Source organism: Engraulis encrasicolus, chromosome 13 (assembly GCF_034702125.1).
Source record: "Engraulis encrasicolus isolate BLACKSEA-1 chromosome 13, IST_EnEncr_1.0, whole genome shotgun sequence".
In the NCBI taxonomy this organism is placed as follows: domain Eukaryota; kingdom Metazoa; phylum Chordata; class Actinopteri; order Clupeiformes; family Engraulidae; genus Engraulis; species Engraulis encrasicolus.
The window spans coordinates 42,952,624-42,970,234 of record NC_085869.1 but is presented as its reverse complement, the minus strand read 5'-3'; the positions used below and the strand labels follow the sequence as shown (position 1 = coordinate 42,970,234).

The following is a 17,611-nucleotide window of genomic DNA, read 5'->3' as shown; positions in this document are numbered from 1 at the left end:
CAATATAGCTGGAGCAACTCAATGACCTATTAATATACTAGGCAGCGGACAGAGGCAATTATTATTCATAATTCTAATTTATAATATACTAGAAACGCTGGGGTGGCTGTATGAGGGGGCTGGTGTAGATCAAAAATGCCCGGGCTCTATTTCTGGTCCCAGTGCAGCCCTGGTGGAGGTGGAGGTGGAGGTGGAGGATACTGTAGGGAGGGGGAGGAGCCTAGTCCAGCCCGGCCCGCCGCTAGCCCTCTGCTCTGCAGTCTGGGACCAGGCGCTTGGCAGGCCGCAGCCGGAGGCTGACAGCTCGACACAGCTTGCACCACATGGGGGCCCGCATGGAGAGAGGTGGCTGGGTAGGGTGGGGTACGGTGCATTGCAGGTGGGGTTGGGTTGGGTTGGTGCTTGGGGAGAGGTGGCTGGGTAGGGTGGGGTACGGTGCATTGCAGGTGGGGTTGGGTTGGGTTGGTGCTTGGGGAGAGGTGGCTGGGTGGAGTGCGGTGCGGTGCGGTGAAAGTGGTGGTGGTGGTAGGGGGAAGTAAGGGTAGGCGTTGTGATGGTGGTTTTACGATGACGTAGCGAGAGAGGGCTGCCTGACGTAGAGTGGGGCTGGGTGAGTTGGTAGTGCGAGGGGTTGTGGCGTTGCGATGCTGGTGTTGGGGTGGGGATGTGTTGGTGTTAAGTTGGGTGAAATGACGGTGGTGGAGGGAAGGGTGGTGACGATGGGTAGTGTTGGGATTGGGGTTTGGGTTGCGGCTGAGGTGGAGGTAGTAGTGGTGGGGTGGGGGTGGTGGTGGTGGGATGTGGGTCAGGTGGTGGTGGTGGTGGGGGTTGGGGAGGTGGGGATGGCGGGGTAGCAGGAGGTTCGGAGGTGGCGGTTATAAAGTAGTGTACTAGACTGACAGCCAGCCAGTTACCAGCCCCACGAGCAACCCAGGCAGACTGCCAAGAACTACACACAGGAGAAAGACAGAGGGTACGAGAAGTCAGAGAGAGAGAGAGAGAGAGAGAGAGAGAGAGAGAGAGAGAGAGAGAGAGAGAGAGAGAGAGAGAGAGAGAGAGAGAGAGAGAGAGAGAGAGAAGGGAGAGTAAGGGGGGTGAGATTGAGAGATTGTGTACAGAGGGGAGAGTTGGGAAGCGCTGAAAGGGATGGCAAGAGATACAAGAACACGAGCCAAGTGTTAAAAAGTGACTAAACGCTGCTTTGATGTGTCAGGCTGGACACCACAGAGGATCACAGGCAGATCCAACACATCAGAGCACCAATGCTGCACCACTGACCCACACAAGCCCCTGCCTGCACTGCCACTAACCCCTGCCTGCACTGCCACTAACTAACCCCTGCACTGCCACTAACCCCTGCCTGCACTGCCACTAACCCCTGCCTGCACTGCCACTAACCACCGCCTGCACTGCCACTAACACCTGCCTGCACTGCCACTAACTAACCCCTGCCTGCACTGCCACTAACCCCTGCCTGCACTGCCACTAACCCCTGCCTGCACTGCTCTCCATTACATTAGCTTAAAGGCCCACTGTGTAAGATCTCCGTTCCTTACTGCAAACTTGCCAGGGCTAAGAAGTGACCGATATCCATACTTTGATTTTCACCATAATGCAGTGACCGGAAAATCAAGACATTTGGATCTGCGTAACCCTGTGGTTCCCAAACTTTTGGACCTAAGAATTAAGACATCTATGTCCCTCCCACATGTACAGCAAACATTTTCTGTACATTATTGCTACATTAAAAGTAAATTACTAACCCGCAGTACCTCTGTGACCCCCCGAGCGGTCCCGACCCTAAGTTTTGGGAATTATTGGTGTAAACAATGACATAAAATATAGGATCGCTGGGTGTAACTCTATTAAATCTCCACACATAAACTGCAAGGCTATGGTCGGCAGGACTGACCAAACTAATGCAAGTCACTTAGCAAGATAACTCTGAAGGAGACCTCTGCAATGCTATGTATGCACAGTACTTTGGTTAGTTAGGACATGTTAGTCGGATGATGTCTTTACACTTCATACTGTCAAGTTGACTTAGATTGAATTTCATTTTATTGTTTCATAAGGATAAACATTTTCATTCCGACCAGAAAGCTAAACTTAAGTGTTATTGTGTTTTTTTATCCAATCTTAAATTAACATTGATCGTACACAGACAGGAATATTCATGGACGTAGGTATATGTGTGATTAAGGGATAGGTAAGGTTGCTCCTAGTAAAAAAAAAGAATAGAAAGTGGTAGCGGGCGGGCGCTGTGCCGCGTTGCGATTGATCAGAATTCAGCATGAATAAGCAGCGGGGCCGTGACCTCACCAAAGCCTCCCAAACTCTCTTGCTGCGTGTCCTTGTCGCAACCTTGTCTCCGCGGCAACCGCATACATACATAGCCGGGATGCTGATGTAAATCAGGAACTAGCCCTCCAAATTTCTCATGGGGTGTTGTGTGTGTATGTGCCTAGTATGTTCATGTGTGTGTGTGTGTGTGTGAGCGATAGATAGATAGATAGAGAGAGAGAGAGAGAGAGAGAGAGAGAGAGAGAGAGAGAGATGTGTGTGTGTGTGTGTGTGTGTGTGTGTGTGAGAGTGACCCACACCTCTACCATACACCCCACAGATGTCCAAACGCTGCACGCCTTAAACGCTTGTTAAGTGTGTGAATGACTTATTTCCCTCAGCTACTCCAGGAGTCAACACAATAGCACATCACTCCAGTTAGCTACCATGTGTCTATTTTGGGAGGTGTCATTTTCCGTTTTGAATCTTAATACTTGGGTGTGCTGTCTTCATTGATGCTTTTGTGGTTTTAAAAAACTAGGTTTTTTCGTATGGCGTGTGCTTACCAGACCTCACGTCTGTCCTGTGCCCCCTCCTCTCCTCTCTTGACAAGACGCGACAGTAAACTGACAAGCGCTGGGGTGCTGCCAGGGCGTGTGATTTTTTTTTGGCTGGCACAACCAACGTGCCTTCGGAGCGAGCCTGGCACCATCTGTCTGTGGCACGGGGGGAAGAAGGAGGGCACGGGACAGGGACAAGGGACGGGGGATGGGGAGGTGCCCTCTGCTGCACCCCTATCCTGCAAAGACAGCGCACAAACACACACACGCACACACACACCCACACACCCTGCGCCCCCCTGCCGGGTCACAGGCCCAGTGCACAGCCCGCTAGCAGATGTCCCTCAGAGCCACAGCCTCTTAATTAAACGGCCGGCCAGATACGGACGAGGACCCAGTGACGGGGACCAGAGACAGAGCGTACGCACACCACCCCAACACACACACATTGAGCCCCACTGAAACATACACTGAGAGAGAGACATACACACACACGCATGTACGCACGCAAGCACGCCCGCACATGCACGACTACTGACAGAATCTAATACACAGAATGTAATGAGGGCCCAATCTGAGCCACCTCAATCCCTGGGCCCTGAGTCAACTCACCTGCTTATTCTTGGCTTATTCTTGACTTCCCTGACTACACACACCTGTGTTTTTTTGGTTGATGATGTACAGCTGTGGTTCCGAAACTTTTTGTGTGGGAATCCCCTTTTGGACCTATGAATGTTTTCACAACCCCCCCCCCCCGTCTGCTGGTATTGCAAGAAATTCACAGGAAAAGCAAACCCCTATTCAATATACAAATGAATACTGTTTCTAACAATTATATAGACTTATATTAGCTGTTAACCTGTGGATTTCTTGTTTTTATACAAAGTCCCTTGACATTTTTGTATTGGGCATTGCAAAATGCATTTTTATAGAGGTTTAAAAATGTTCCCAAAATATTTGAATGGTAAGAAGTCAAACATAGATGATTGGCATATTATTAGGGCTGTAACGATACACTCAACTCACGATTCGGTTCGTATCACAATCTTTGACCAACGGTTCGATACACCTCACGATTTCTGAAATGTATCTCAATTGAAGCTTGGAAACACTATCACATCAAATTGTAAGGTTGCTTTCTGGACTAATGGGTAACAAAACTTTGGAAGGTCGTATCACGATACTGCCTCCTTGTATCGCGCGATACTGTATCGTGACTCTCTGAGTATCACGATTTCTCAGTTCCATACAATATCGTTACAGCCCTACATATTAAAATGGAAAAAGTCAAAAATGGTGGATATCTCGCTTTGGAACAGAGCTTTTCATTTATTGATGTATGTTTAAAAGTGTAAACTGTTTTATAGGGGCAGAACAGCTGACTGAAAATCAAGTATGAAGTGATTATATTTAGTATTGAGGGGTACGTTGTCAAATGTCATGTTTATAGAGGAAAGAAACTAATGTAAAAGGGATTTAAAACATGCACAATTTTGACCAGTGAGGAGATGGCAGCAACATTATTTTTTGATCAGTTGTACTCTATACAGTAGACTACTTTAAACTTGTGGATCTGAGCAAGCACCTGATCTGCTTTGGTGAGCGTTTCATTGGATGCGTCTCTAGGCATCCATGCATTTTGTAGGCACAATGTAGGCAAAAGGTACAACGTTGTATTTCAAAACTACTTGTGAACATGCAACATGCCTGACATGGATATTGACAATTCATTATTATTATCATCATCATCATTATATGATAAATATCGTTATATAATTCATAATTAATGATAGAATTGATTTATTCATAGATAAGTGATTGTGTTTTGCACACTGATTTTCTGCTATATCAGATAAGTACGTAAGTAAGTAAGCCAAGGTAAATAAATTACTAATAAATAAACAAACAATGGAGCCCATCCAGGTGTTTATTATTGACTGTATGAAACTTCACGGCTCACTGCGTGGACAGTAATGTCCTCGGCCTGACATTTCACTGCCGGAGTCGTGTTGTGTCACACGAGGCTCCACGCCTCATTATCCCCTGGCAAAGGTGACACGATGCCAGCCCGGCCTTCATTAAGAAGCAGGGGACAGACAGAGAGAGAGAGAGAGAGAGAGAGAGAGAGAGAGAGAGAGAGAGAGAGGAGAAATCTACGCATGTGGCCTTTGTTTCTGCACTGCATACGATATAATATAACAGAAACTTACATTGGGCATCATATGTTTTTTTCCCCTTTAAATCATTACCTATAGCTTATTATTTGAAACTCAAAAAAGTAAGTATTGACCTTATTGTCCCATTCCATGTGGCAGAAGAATTACGTTAATGTTAATTATTCAATTATTAGTTAACGACATTTGGCATGTCAAAGTGAAGTTTTTGAAATTTCTACAAACTACGTAGAAGAAAAATACAGTAGCATGTTTAAAAGTGTGCATGTTCCAGAACGGCTCGGCACCCAAGCCAAATAATGCTTGCCTCCTTGAATTGCAATATATGTAGAATAAATCCAAGCTCTCACAAAATACAAAAAGGTTTAAGATGACAAAATACACCTTGCTTATCATTGTGACAATTTATATCCTCAAGAGCTATACCAGTAATTATAATTTCACTTTAATGTTTTCCTTTCCATACAGTATATATATATATATTATTTTGTCAGGATATTTCACTTTAGCATTTACGCTGCATAATTGAACATTAATGTGGCATTGAATATCTTGGAGTCAGTCAGGAGGACTTCCAGAGGCATGAAAAATACGGAATTTTAAAGTAGAAAACAAAACAAACATCTGCAATTTAAGTTAAGGCAGACCTGAAATATATTAGTTAGAGTTGAATTATTTACTAATTGATGCTACTTAGACGTAAGTAAGTATTATACATATCATTTATATTTCACAATATAATTGTGATTGAGAACGAACTTTTAGACCTTGTGCAGAACATTTTAAGAGCAGAGGCTCAGTGGCCAACAGAGAAAATTCTTAACAAAGCTCAATAGTGCCACCCTCTGGCTACTAGAGGAACTACCATATCATTTCACCAGCTATGGTGATCATGGGTTTTGAATTTGAGTGATGAACAGAATCTACAGAAACACAGAAAATTATTCACACGTTTTAATGAAAAAATAAGTCTGATTCCATAAAGTGAGTCATAATAATAAGTCACTAGGGATGATGGCAAAATACTGATTTCAGATGTCTCTTCATGTTTTTCTTCGTAAGCATCTGCAGGCAAGGGGCGTCAACGTCAGTCACCTAGTGTACGATTGAGCACTTACATCATTTTTAACACTCTATGACCAAGAAGGACTGGCATGTTGATATTGCTATGGATACTGTGTGGTCTTGTCTGGGAGACCGGTGGTTTGTGCTTGTGGTGCAGGTTACTTCCCGGTGAGCTTCAGGACGTCCTTCACCATGGCACCGATCCCGTCGAAGATCAGGTGCACCTTGGTCTCGCACATGAAGGCCGGTGAGGTCACCACCTTGTTCTTCACATCCACGTGGGACTCGTGAAACATCACCGTTAAGGAGTAAAACACGCCAGGCAGGGACGACTACTCTGCTGCTTATTCACCATTATTGTAGAATAGTAAGAGGTGGGCATAGATTATTTTTTTAATCTAGATTAATCTCACTGTAGTTATGAAATTAATCTAGATTAATCTAAATTAATGTATATTAAAATAATATAAAACACATAAAAATATCAAACACAGTGCCATGAGAAAGTTTGGGCACCCTTTTGGAAAATCATTACATCGGTTTATATCTCATTGAGCTTTTAAAGTAGCAACTTCATTTTAACATATGTTAAACTGTAGGAAAAGAGAAACATTCCAATAGTTGGGGAATTTGAATAGGTGTTACAGAAACAATTTTATGTGGATTTAAACAAAAATAGGCGTGTGCATGAATATGGGCACCCCAAAGAAGGTATACCATTAATATTAAGTAGAGCTCAACTTTGCAGCACAAACTGGTTTTAATGACTTTGACAGTGACTTTTGTCACTAAGACAGAAGTGATTGGTCATTAAAATGTTATTTCTAATAAATAATATCAGACTAGGCTTGTCCTAAGTTCTGTCTTGGAGAGTGGCAACATAGTGTGCTCTGAACAAGTCTTTGCAGACTTCAAACAAATATAATTCATTACTATGAATAACGAGAAAGGTACAAAAAGTAATGGAAGTATTGGACAATGTTTCTCCACAGCCAGATATGGAAATCCATTTGAGTGGAAAGATGCTTGCTTTCTGTTTTGAACAGACATACTCTAGTCGCGTCTATCGCTCATATCGCTCTTGCTGCACAGCAGCGAATCTCTGCCGCTTGAATCGGTGTATTCGCCCGGTTATACTGCACTGTGTGAACTTTTTAAGGAGGGAACAGACCTCCTTTTTGAATAGTCACAGAAGTCTCAGTCTTTCCATTTCTTACCTTATCTTTTTTTCTTTTTCACAGTCAAAGGCACACTTCAGCCAGCCTATGTTAGAGATCGCGTTGCATTATACATTTATTGACATCGTCCATTGCCGGACGTCTAATGTGCTAAACACTGCCAGAAACAACAGGCCGATAAAAAGCATTAGCTAAGTGTAATGCAATGTGGAGTAATGCAATGTAATGCAGGAAAGATATAGTGACTTTCCTGGTAGAAAATACACTCTCGCATTTAATTATTGCTTTTTCTTTTTCGGACGAAGGCCTAGGCTGAAATGCCTGTTGGTCATGCTAACCCACTAGAATATAATACAATAGAGGTGCTCCGATCACCATTTTTTGGGTCCGATCACCGATACCGATCACCAAAAATCTTTATCTGCCGATTACCGATCATTGCCGATCACAAAAATGATTTCCTATTTTTTTAATAGCCTATTAATTATCCTTATTGAATACCATTTCTGCCCATAAACCAATCAATCTTAATTTGCACATGTCTATTATTAGGCTATTATTATTATTATTATTATTATTATTATTATTATTATTATTATCTTTCAGACTAGTGTTGGTAATACAGTCTACAGTATTAATCAATGTATAAGTTATTGCATAGAATAACTAAACTATTTAAGATTGAATTGAAACTGAAACATTACATCAAATAGTCTTCCACATACGAGAAAAAAACAACCTGTCGCTTTAAATGAGCAGCCTCGTGAGGAGAGCCCCTCCCCTCTCTGTCACCGTCCACAGTTGCAGTGCTCCACTACCGTTCTGAATCTCTCTCTCAAGTTTTAACCACATCTGTCGCCGTTTGGTGTTTCAGCGACTATCAAACTAATCGACTGACTGCCAATTACAACTTTGAAAACAATAATTGACATGTTTGTGCTGACAACGTGAAGTTGTCGCGTGCTGACCAAGGCAACTACACAGGTTATAACGTAACATGGCTCACGGCGAGTACTCAATCGCAAATTACATTGTCACTCAGGTAAACGGCGCATGGATCGGAAAATCAGATCATTGTTGATGCAGATATGGTTATGAATGGTGGAAATGAAGGGGGGAATGGCGAAAAGTTATAGACAAGCAAAGATGCCTTCTTTTGGTGCAGTTGCAGCTGTGCAGAGCCAGCGCCTACATGCAGCGCCAGGTGTAAAGGCAAATGGTTGCGTGAGGAATTTAATATCTCTCGATCGGTTTTTTGATCGGCATGTTTTTCCGATCACCGATCAGGCTATTTTTGGCCATTATCGGCCGGTCATGATCGGCAGCCGAGCAATCGGAGCACCTCTATAACACAAGAATTAAACTCATGAGTGCCGCTTTTCTACAAGAAATGTACAAATCTCTTCGCTCGCACCGAAGACCTTGTAAAAACTACATGCTTTGAAAAAGGATATAGTGACATCCTTGATGCAGTGCGTGGCCCCCAGGGCTTTGATGGCCCCGGCGGTGCCTGCGTAGGGCCACTTGCCCCCCTCCTCCTCCTCGTGGCCCACAGTCACCTCCACGCCAGGGAGCACCTTGGCAGCCAGCACGGGGGAGATGCAGCACAACCTGACATATACACAGACAATACACATGGCCAGTCAGCACACATCCATCCATCCATCCATCCATCCATGCAGCAAGGGAGAGATGTAGCACAACCTGACAAAAAAGCAGAAAACCCTGGGAGTGATGGGCAACCTGGTTTAAAATAAAAGTGAAGCTACCTGGATTAAAAACCTGTCCAACGAGTATGTGGCACTGGATTGCCATAAAATCATTTATTCAGTTACCATTGAACCATGACTGGTCAACACAAATCCATCCATCCGTCCATCACCTGCCACAACTAATACAAGCAGTTCTAAATTTGCAGACTGTATCGAATACTCAATACCAGTAGACCAATTACTCGGTGAAGTGAAATCACCTGAGGTGGAAGGAAATCGTGGCAGGGATGTTGCTTCTGAATTGGGTTTTCACACCTTTGTCGTACTTTCAATAAACACTGCGAGTCTGTCTGTCCCTACACAAGTCTTCTACCACTCGTCCCTCCAGCGTAAGATTTGGTGTAGCTGGCTAGAGGAAGGGATAGAGAGAGGTGAACAGAATGAGAGATACAGAAAGAAGCAAAAAGAGAGAACGTGGGGAAAGAGAGATGCTGACGGGGATGTAAATAAATTATGCTTGTTTGGGATTGTTGCCACAATTACTTGGCAACATGGAATGCGGAGTAGAAGACTCTCCAGAAACAGCAATGTGGACAAATTTCTGACCAAAATGCATTGCAATTTTCCAGTTCACATGTCCACTGTGATTTGCCTGATCGTGAATGCACCCATCATCATGATAACAGCAGAAGCAGCAAATCTGCCAAATTATTTCACCACTGCTCCCGTTGCAAACTCACCCAATTGGTTTTCCGGCTTTGTGGAAATCCTTTAAAACGCGCTCCACTTCAGCGTTGACTTTGCAGTCCTTTCCATCCACAGCGAATGTGGACCTTCCAATGAATACAAAGGACATTTAATAAAAATGAGAAAAACTTTCAATATAAATGAGATGACAAAATATACCCAAGCCACAAGCCTTGACACATAAAATAAGTCTGTAGATCAAAGTTGCACCAAAATAGAAAGATTTTTTTTCATGACTTCTGATTGTTGAATTGATTCTAAATGAAATTTGGGTCAATATGCCCCCCCTTGTGGCACATTTTGCATAAATCTGACACAGCCTTTTCCAGGTATCCTAGGACCTAAGAGGTTGTTTATACATACCCGGGTATTTTGATAAACAAACATTTTTCTTCTCTATGTTTACCAAAATATGTTTGTTCACATCATAGGCAAATAAATATACTGCTGAGAGCCACCATAAATACGTTAGGCCTGTGCGCGGTAAGGAGAATGCCATTCAAGTCTCTGTTCATCTCTGTTTACTTTATATATAAACGGTAAACAGAGTTAAAAAAAAATCTCGAAGGTCCAAGTTTATCAAAATACCCGGGTATGTATAAACAGCCCCTAAAGGTTGCTGGTGGGGTTTTTTGCCCCCAGCAGCTCAGCGGTACCTGGAAGTCCCCAACTAATCCTTAACCCGAATCCTAACCCTATCCCTGTATGCCTGTACAACCAGTGCCGCTGACAGGACCAGGCCCAATTACAGCCCCTACCCCAATGAAGGACACATTGGACGAATAAAATCAATGTGCAATACCTTTACCATTTCTTTTCAACTTACGCTACTTACAGGTTTTTAGCTGCCCCAAACCCTCCTGGGAAGATGACTGCATCATGGTCACCAGCTGTCAGTTTGGCTGCATCCAGGACGTTACCACGGGCAATACGCGCCGACTCTGCCAACACATTCCTCATTTCCAAACACACACACACACACACACACACACACACACACACACACACACACACACACACACACACACACACACACACACACACACACACACACACACACACACACACAATAAGTCACACAACAATTCAGAAGCATAGTCACAATAATGCATGCTGAGCTGACTCATTGAGTGCTATTTCACATTATTCACATCTGGTGACGTATTATCACTTCTGATCATTTCTAGTGCATAAATGTGTCAGCATAAAAAAGATGATTCTTGAAAGCTGGGTTATCCCATGTCAAATGGGACACTTTCTCAACCACAAAACTTTACATGTTAATTGGCAACAATTAAGTCGCCATCTTTGTGTAAAAATTGAAAACACGGGTCAATGGGATTAGCTTAACACTAGGGACACAGGCAAGTGAAACAAGCAAAGCGAAAAGAGGCGAAATTCAGTGTTGCATTCTGACAGCTCAACCGTCATCAGCCTGTCACGGCAAATCAAATGAAATGAAACATTTGTCTTGTGGATATGATTGACCACCCGTCGCAGGTGAAATTCGCTCCTAATTTGCATGATATTAAACTTGGTCGAATAATTTCGCATTGCTTCGCTCCTGTTCGCTTGCCTTCACCTCCCTCATAGGAATGAATGGTGAGGTTCGCTTTGCTTGGCCAAATTGACATGTATGTGTATGTGTAGGTCAATCTTACTTCCATGGGTCAGCCATCTCCTACCTGGACTCTTCTGAGGGCTGGCCTTTGCTGTGGTCAATGACGTGCATCTGGGCCACATCCGGGGCAAACATCTGCACCTCCGCCCCACCTCTGCTCAGGTGCACCAGCACTCTGCAGAATATTACAGGGATGGCTCACATGATTAGAAATAATATGAAGTAAAACGTGCAGTGAAATTATATACTCTGAACAACAGCAGCCATAAATCTTACCTACAAATAATTACAAGAACACCTACATCAATAGCAAAGCAAATCAGTGCTGCAAAGGTGACACAAGACCCGCAATGTCTGTTATGTCTGCGATAAGTTTCTACCCATAAGTCAAAGCTGATGTGTCCAGACTCCAGAACCAGAAGTTAAGAGAGAGAAATAGGGGGGTAGCACTCACGCAGATGCCTCGTGGATTTCTGTGCCGTCGTAGACACCACAGCCGGAGAGCACCTGTCAAATGTTGAAACAAAACTTAAAAGTGCTGTGTAATATTTTTTGCAGTTCCTTTCCAGAGTTCATACTGCTTATTCATTAATGTTATCTTTTTCATGAATACTTACCACCACTATCAAATTCTAAGTAGGACCTATTCAATATGACTGGGAAATTTTACTTTTATACATAAAAAGGGGATCTTCTCTGCCATTCTGAATTCCCAGAAATAGACATTTTAGCTGCAAAACTGTACTGTGGTCATACTAGTAATATTAATTTGTCAATATTGGCAATATGCAGCAGTTTCAATGAGCAGCACAGTTGCAATAACTATTCTGGACACCATCCTACACAGTGCACCTTTAATGTGTCTTTAACCCATGAAATACTGTATTACTCACGTGCATGAATAAGAATACCGATTCCTCTATTATTTAATGCCAAATATATGTATAGCCTAGGTTGTGGCTATTGGGCCCACAACTAGGGCTACTGTGCAGAACTAGCATGATCACCTTGGACAGTCTGACTTGACAGTAGCCTACTCTGTACTCTGTAGGCTACAGACTGACAGCTCTACAAGTGGCAGTGGGGCGGGAACTACTCTACAATGAACTTCGTGCCACTTTCGTCCAAATTCATAGACTAGGTAGGATAAAGAATGGTGGTGTTACCACTGGTGGGACAGCGACACCTCACCAGAACAGCTCCGTGAACATCAATCAATAAGTAACCAAGTGTTCTTTACTTCTACTGCAAACTGATTATTGTCTTGAACGATGTATGATGCCATTGCCAACTGTGTGTGTAGCTATACTTGCTACAGTAGTACTACTGTGTTATACTTACTACAGCAACTTTAGCTCCAGACATGTTGGTGGTCGTGTGGATAAACCCGGCTCCCGCAACTTTCGAATTCAACAGAAATCCTTTGGTTGCAAAGGATCGCACAGCGAACATATTACAGCAGGAATGAATGCGGTCCCTGCAGAAGTTAGGGAACGTTTCTGTCAGCTGCCTCGGTGCCTGCTGTTCGCCTGTCTGCTTGCCCTGCTTGTCTCGCGGTGCCTCACCAAGATCACCTTATGCAGCTGCGTGCAAGGTCAAGGTTCTGACTGCCACGCCAACACAAAATAAAGACATCAAAGGAAAAATAAACGCAAGATGTACGGCACTCTGCTATATCAAACAATTAAACGAAACTGATTGAAGTGTTATTGTATAATAATAACTTAATACACAAGGACGAGGAGTCTCGGATATAAAGCTCAGCTGATTACTGTTTACTGGGCAACTGGTAACTAACAACAACCGATAGACACATTACAGAATACAGTGCAACTGCGCGGCCAACATTCTATATATTACTCCGCGTAGGGTAATAGTGCAGTTAGATCACATATCACAACATCCCCCCTGTTTAACTATAAAAACAATCCAATAAATATTTCATTAAGTTCTGCGCTTATACATTAACTTCATATTACTTCAACCATAAATATTTCATTTAAAAAGTTCAACTTCACTGTTAAGCAAAAGGCATATTAAATTAATTCAAGACATATTGACATATTGTTCAATTTTGGTAATCACTATAAATTGACAACTGGAACTCTTTTTTTTTTTTTTTTCATTTAGAAAATCATTCACTCAGTCTCTTAGCTGAACGAAGTTGAAAAACATGTCTTACTGGACGTAGTCCTTAAAGCGCGCTGGCTTGACCACATCCCTTCCGTATCGTGTACGGACTGGCGGAGGGTAGTTGGTGTTTAGTGGTGCTCTACTTACAGGTTCACAGGATGGTGCAGTCTCTGTCTGTTCACTGTGACCTCGCCGTTTACCCAGCCTTTGTGGCATTGCCAGGTGTGTTGTGCTCACAGCAGGTTGTTGTGCTTGTGTAGTGTGCTGTTGTTGTGCTTGTGTAGTGTGCTGTTGTTGTGCTTGTGTAGTGTGCTGTTGTTGTGCTTGTGTAGTGTGCTGTTGTTGTGCTTGTGTAGTGTGCTGTTGCTGTGTCTGTGTGGTGCGCTGTTGCTGTGTGTGTGTAGCGTGCTGTTGCTGTGTCTGTGTGGTGTGCTGTTGTGTGGGTGCGGGTGTGTTGTAGGGGCCCCGTAGGTGACTCCTGCAGCGCCTCAGCATGCGCCCATTGGGTGTCTGGACGATGTAGCTCCTTGGCTCCTGGCATTTCTGCTGGACGACTGCTGGGTGCCAGGTCCTCCTCTCCTTGTTCCACACCGTGACATGCTGTCCAGGCTGGAGTGGAGGCAGTTCTCTGCGGCAGCTGCGGTCGTGGTGGTCCTTCATCGCAGCTGCTCTGTGGGCCAGGTGTTGATGGTGTTGTTCTTTCCCCGGCTCTGCTCGGCTTGGCAGTAGGGTGGTGACAGGCCTGCCGAAGAGCAGTTCTGCAGGTGAAGGCAGCTTGCTGTCGATTGGTGTTGCCCTGACTTGCAGCAAGGCAATGTGGAGGTCGCTTTTGTCCTGAAGTGTCTTCTTGACGATGCCTTTGATGTGTCTGACATGCCTTTCAATGAACCCGTTGCTTTTGGGGTAGTGGGGAGAGCTGGTGACATGTGTGATTCCCCATTTTTTCACGAAAGCTTGGAAAGATTGTCCCATATACTGTGCTCCATTGTCTGTAAGGATTTCGTCTGGCCGGCCAAACAGAGACATGTAGGACTGCATTTTTTGTGTGATTGCATGGCTGGATACTGGAGTGGGCATTTCATCAACAAGGGGGTATTTTGTGTACCTGTCTACAGTCAATAGGTAGTGGCGTCCATTGGTTTCAAACAGGTCAGAGGCTATAGATTGCCACGGCCTGGATGGTATCTCATGTGGCTTGAGAGGCTGTTTTGGGTTGGCATCTTGGTTTTCCTTACACACATCGCACAATCTGCAAACTCTTTCAATGTCATCATTCATGTTAATCCAATACACACTTTCTCTTGCCAGTCTACGTGTTTTCTCTATGCCTTGGTGTGCTATGTGTAATTGTGCGAGTATGTCTGCAGTCATGGTGTCAGGGATAAGTACCTGTCTCCCTTTGAAGATGACTCCTGACTCCGTGGAAAGTTCATCTCTGAAGGACCAGTATTGGCGTAGCTCTTTGGGTAAGTCCTTGATGTTTTCAGGCCATCCCTGCTGGATGAGTTCTGTCAGCGCGCAGAGGTTTGGATCGTCAGCAGTTTGGCTTCGCAGAGAGTCCTGTTTTTCAGGTGAAAAGTTGACAATGGCGATGGTGAGCCTCTCTGGATCTTCAAACTCTGCGTCGATGCCGTCTATCCGCTCATCCAGCTCGATGTCGCCGTCGTTCTCTGGGTTTGGAAGTCTGCTGAGGGTGTCTGCCAGGACCATTTCAGCGCCAGGTCGGTATCTCACTTCGTAGTTGTAGCCTTGGGTCTTGATCAGCATGCGCTGGAGTCGGGGTGGTGCAGCATGCAGTGGCTTGGAGCAGATGGTGACGAGTGGCTTGTGGTCTGTAATCACAGTGAATGACTTCCCATACAGGTAAGTATGGTATCTCTGCATTCCATACACAATTGCAAGCATCTCACGTTCTATGTTGCTGTACCTCGATTGGCAGTCGGTCAGGGTCTTGGATCCGAAAGCGATGGGTCTGTTGTTCTGCACCAGTGCTATGCCAAGGCCTTTCTGTGATGCGTCCACTTCCAGTGTCAGGGGTGTGCTGGCGTCGTAGTACTTCAGGCACGCATCCTCTGTGATGGCAGATTTCAAGTCGTCGAAGCATTTCTGGTGGTCAGCTTCCCACAGCCACAAGGCGTCATTTTTTAGCAGTCCTCTCAGTGTGTGCGCTTTCTCTGCAAACTTTGGTATGTATGTGGCAAGGTAGGTTAACATGCCTAAAAATCTGTGTAGCTCATCTTTGTTTCGTGGTGTTGGCATTTTTTGAATATCTCTAATCTTTGCGGGGTCAGGTTTAATGCCACTGTCAGTGTACAGGTTGCCAAAAAATGAAATATTGTTCTGTTTGATGACACACTTGTCACTGTTAAACACCATACCTGCCTCTGCAGCGCGCTCCATCAGTGCTGTCAGGTTCTTGTCGTGCTCCTCTTCATCTTTCCCATAGATAACGATGTCATCTGCGATGCTGGCCACGCCCTGGAGTCCCTCCAGGATTTGGTCCATCTTGGCCTGGAAGAGATCCTGAGACACACTCAGCCCGAATGGCAGACGTTTCCAGCAGTATCTGCCGAAGGGAGTGCGGAACGTCGTGAGGATTTGGGACTCTTCATCCAGATGTATGGACCAGTATCCTGCTTTCGCATCCAGCTTGCTGAAGATCTTTGCATTTGCGAACCTGGGATTCAGTTCCTCTACGGTGGGTATCTTGTGTGGGCATCTCCTCAGGCTGGCATTGAGTTTTTGAGGGTCGAGGCAGATGCGCAGGGATCCGTCTTTTTTCGTGCTGTACGCGAGGCTGGAGCACCAGTCAGTGTGGTGTTCTACTTTTCTCAGGACGTCTTGTTGCACGAGCTTGTCGAGTTCACCTTGGAGCTTGTCTTTAATGTGAATGCTGCATTTTCGTGGTGGGTCTATGAATGGTTCGGCGTCGGGCTTCAGTAAGAGCTTTGCAGTTCCTTCAAAGTTGCCAATTTTGTCGAATTGATTGGGGTACGCTCTCATGAGGTCAGTACAGGTGGTTACTTTCAAATGTTGTGGTGGTTGTCTTTCTTTCTTGATGTTGCCAGTCTTTCTCTTTACAGTGTCTACATGCAGTGTCACAAGGTTAAGCAGCTCGCTGGTGGGTAATCCAACAACAGCGGGTCCTGGTACGTCCACAACATAAAACTTGGTGCTCACCCATCTGGAGTCCTTGTACTGGCACGGGATGTTGATGGTACCAAGGCATCGTATTTCATGTCCACTGTATGCTGACAGCTTCATGTTGGTTTTCTGCAGGCGTTGGTATGCACTTGTGTCGTTGCCATACATCTGCCTGAATGTTCGCAGTGGAAGGGTGTTCCCCGATGCCCCTGTGTCAATTTTCAGCCTGAGTGTGTGTCCATGGCCTGGTACATCGGGTGGCTTCACGCTGAGTGTCGTGTAGGCTTCGTCTCTGGGTGAATTGCTGCTGATGCTGTGCATGCATTTCTCGCTGATGGTAATGGAGTGGAACTGTTGGTAGTAGTCTTCATCCTCTGAGTCCTCACAGTCGACTGCATCGACTCTGGCTCTATGGTGTGGCTTGTATCTCCCCCTGGTTGCCTGGTGTTGATTGTAGTAGTGCTTGTTTGGTGGTGGTGGTGGTGGTGGTGGTCGGGGCTTACTTGATCTCTGTGGAGTGTAGCCTGGCTGTTGTTGTCTGTTCTTCCTGCAGCACCTCGCCCAGTGTCCCTTCGCACCACACGCAGAGCATTCGTCGTTGTAGGCAGGGCACTGACGCGGTGGATGGGTTCTGCTGCAGTTCTGGCATGCCCGTCCTCGGTGGATGGCGTGGACCTTTTCGGCAGTGGTCATGCCCAGTTGGTTTAACTGCTCGTTGCCAGCTGACAGCGCCTCGTATTTCCTCCCCTCTGTTAACACTTCGGCGATGGAGTAGCCTTTGGGTTTGCTGAACAGATCGTTCTTCAGCGCGTCGTGAGGGGTACTGGCTATAATGAGCTCAATAAGGCGCTCATTCAGTTCAGCGTCGTCAAACTGACATTTCAGCGCCAGCGTTCGGGCTCTCGTAATGAAGTCATCGATACTTTCGTCGGGTCTCTGTCTGTATTGCATTAATTGAAGTCTGTGTATCCTAAAGTTCACATTTAATTTTAAC

At 45.0% G+C, this 17,611-nt stretch overlaps 1 protein-coding gene across 1 annotated transcript; it reads right to left on the bottom strand.

The window, feature by feature from the left end:
• Window positions 1-5,957: 5,957 nt before the first annotated feature.
• On the bottom strand, window positions 5,958-13,033 carry gatd3 (glutamine amidotransferase class 1 domain containing 3). The gene is made up of 7 exons (XM_063213953.1): window positions 12,682-13,033; window positions 11,795-11,847; window positions 11,405-11,515; window positions 10,555-10,674; window positions 9,713-9,805; window positions 8,715-8,871; window positions 5,958-6,369 (listed from the first exon to the last, which is right to left on the bottom strand). The coding sequence occupies exons 1-7, from the start codon at window positions 12,790-12,792 to the stop codon at window positions 6,241-6,243; spliced, it is 774 nt and encodes a 257-aa protein (XP_063070023.1). The 5' UTR covers window positions 12,793-13,033; the 3' UTR covers window positions 5,958-6,240.
• Window positions 13,034-17,611: the final 4,578 nt, after the last annotated feature.

Coding starts and splice junctions, on each gene's coding strand:
- gatd3 (XM_063213953.1), bottom strand. CDS start 12,792: ATGTTCGCTGTGCGATCCTTTGCAACCAAAGGATTTCTGTTGAATTCG. Junction 10,675..11,404: donor CAGCCCTCAGAAGAGTCCAG/GTAGGAGATGGC, acceptor TTTGGAAATGAG/GAATGTGTTGGCAGAGTCGG. Junction 6,370..8,714: donor ACTGCATCAAGGATGTCACT/ATATCCTTTTTC, acceptor GTGATGTTTCAC/GAGTCCCACGTGGATGTGAA.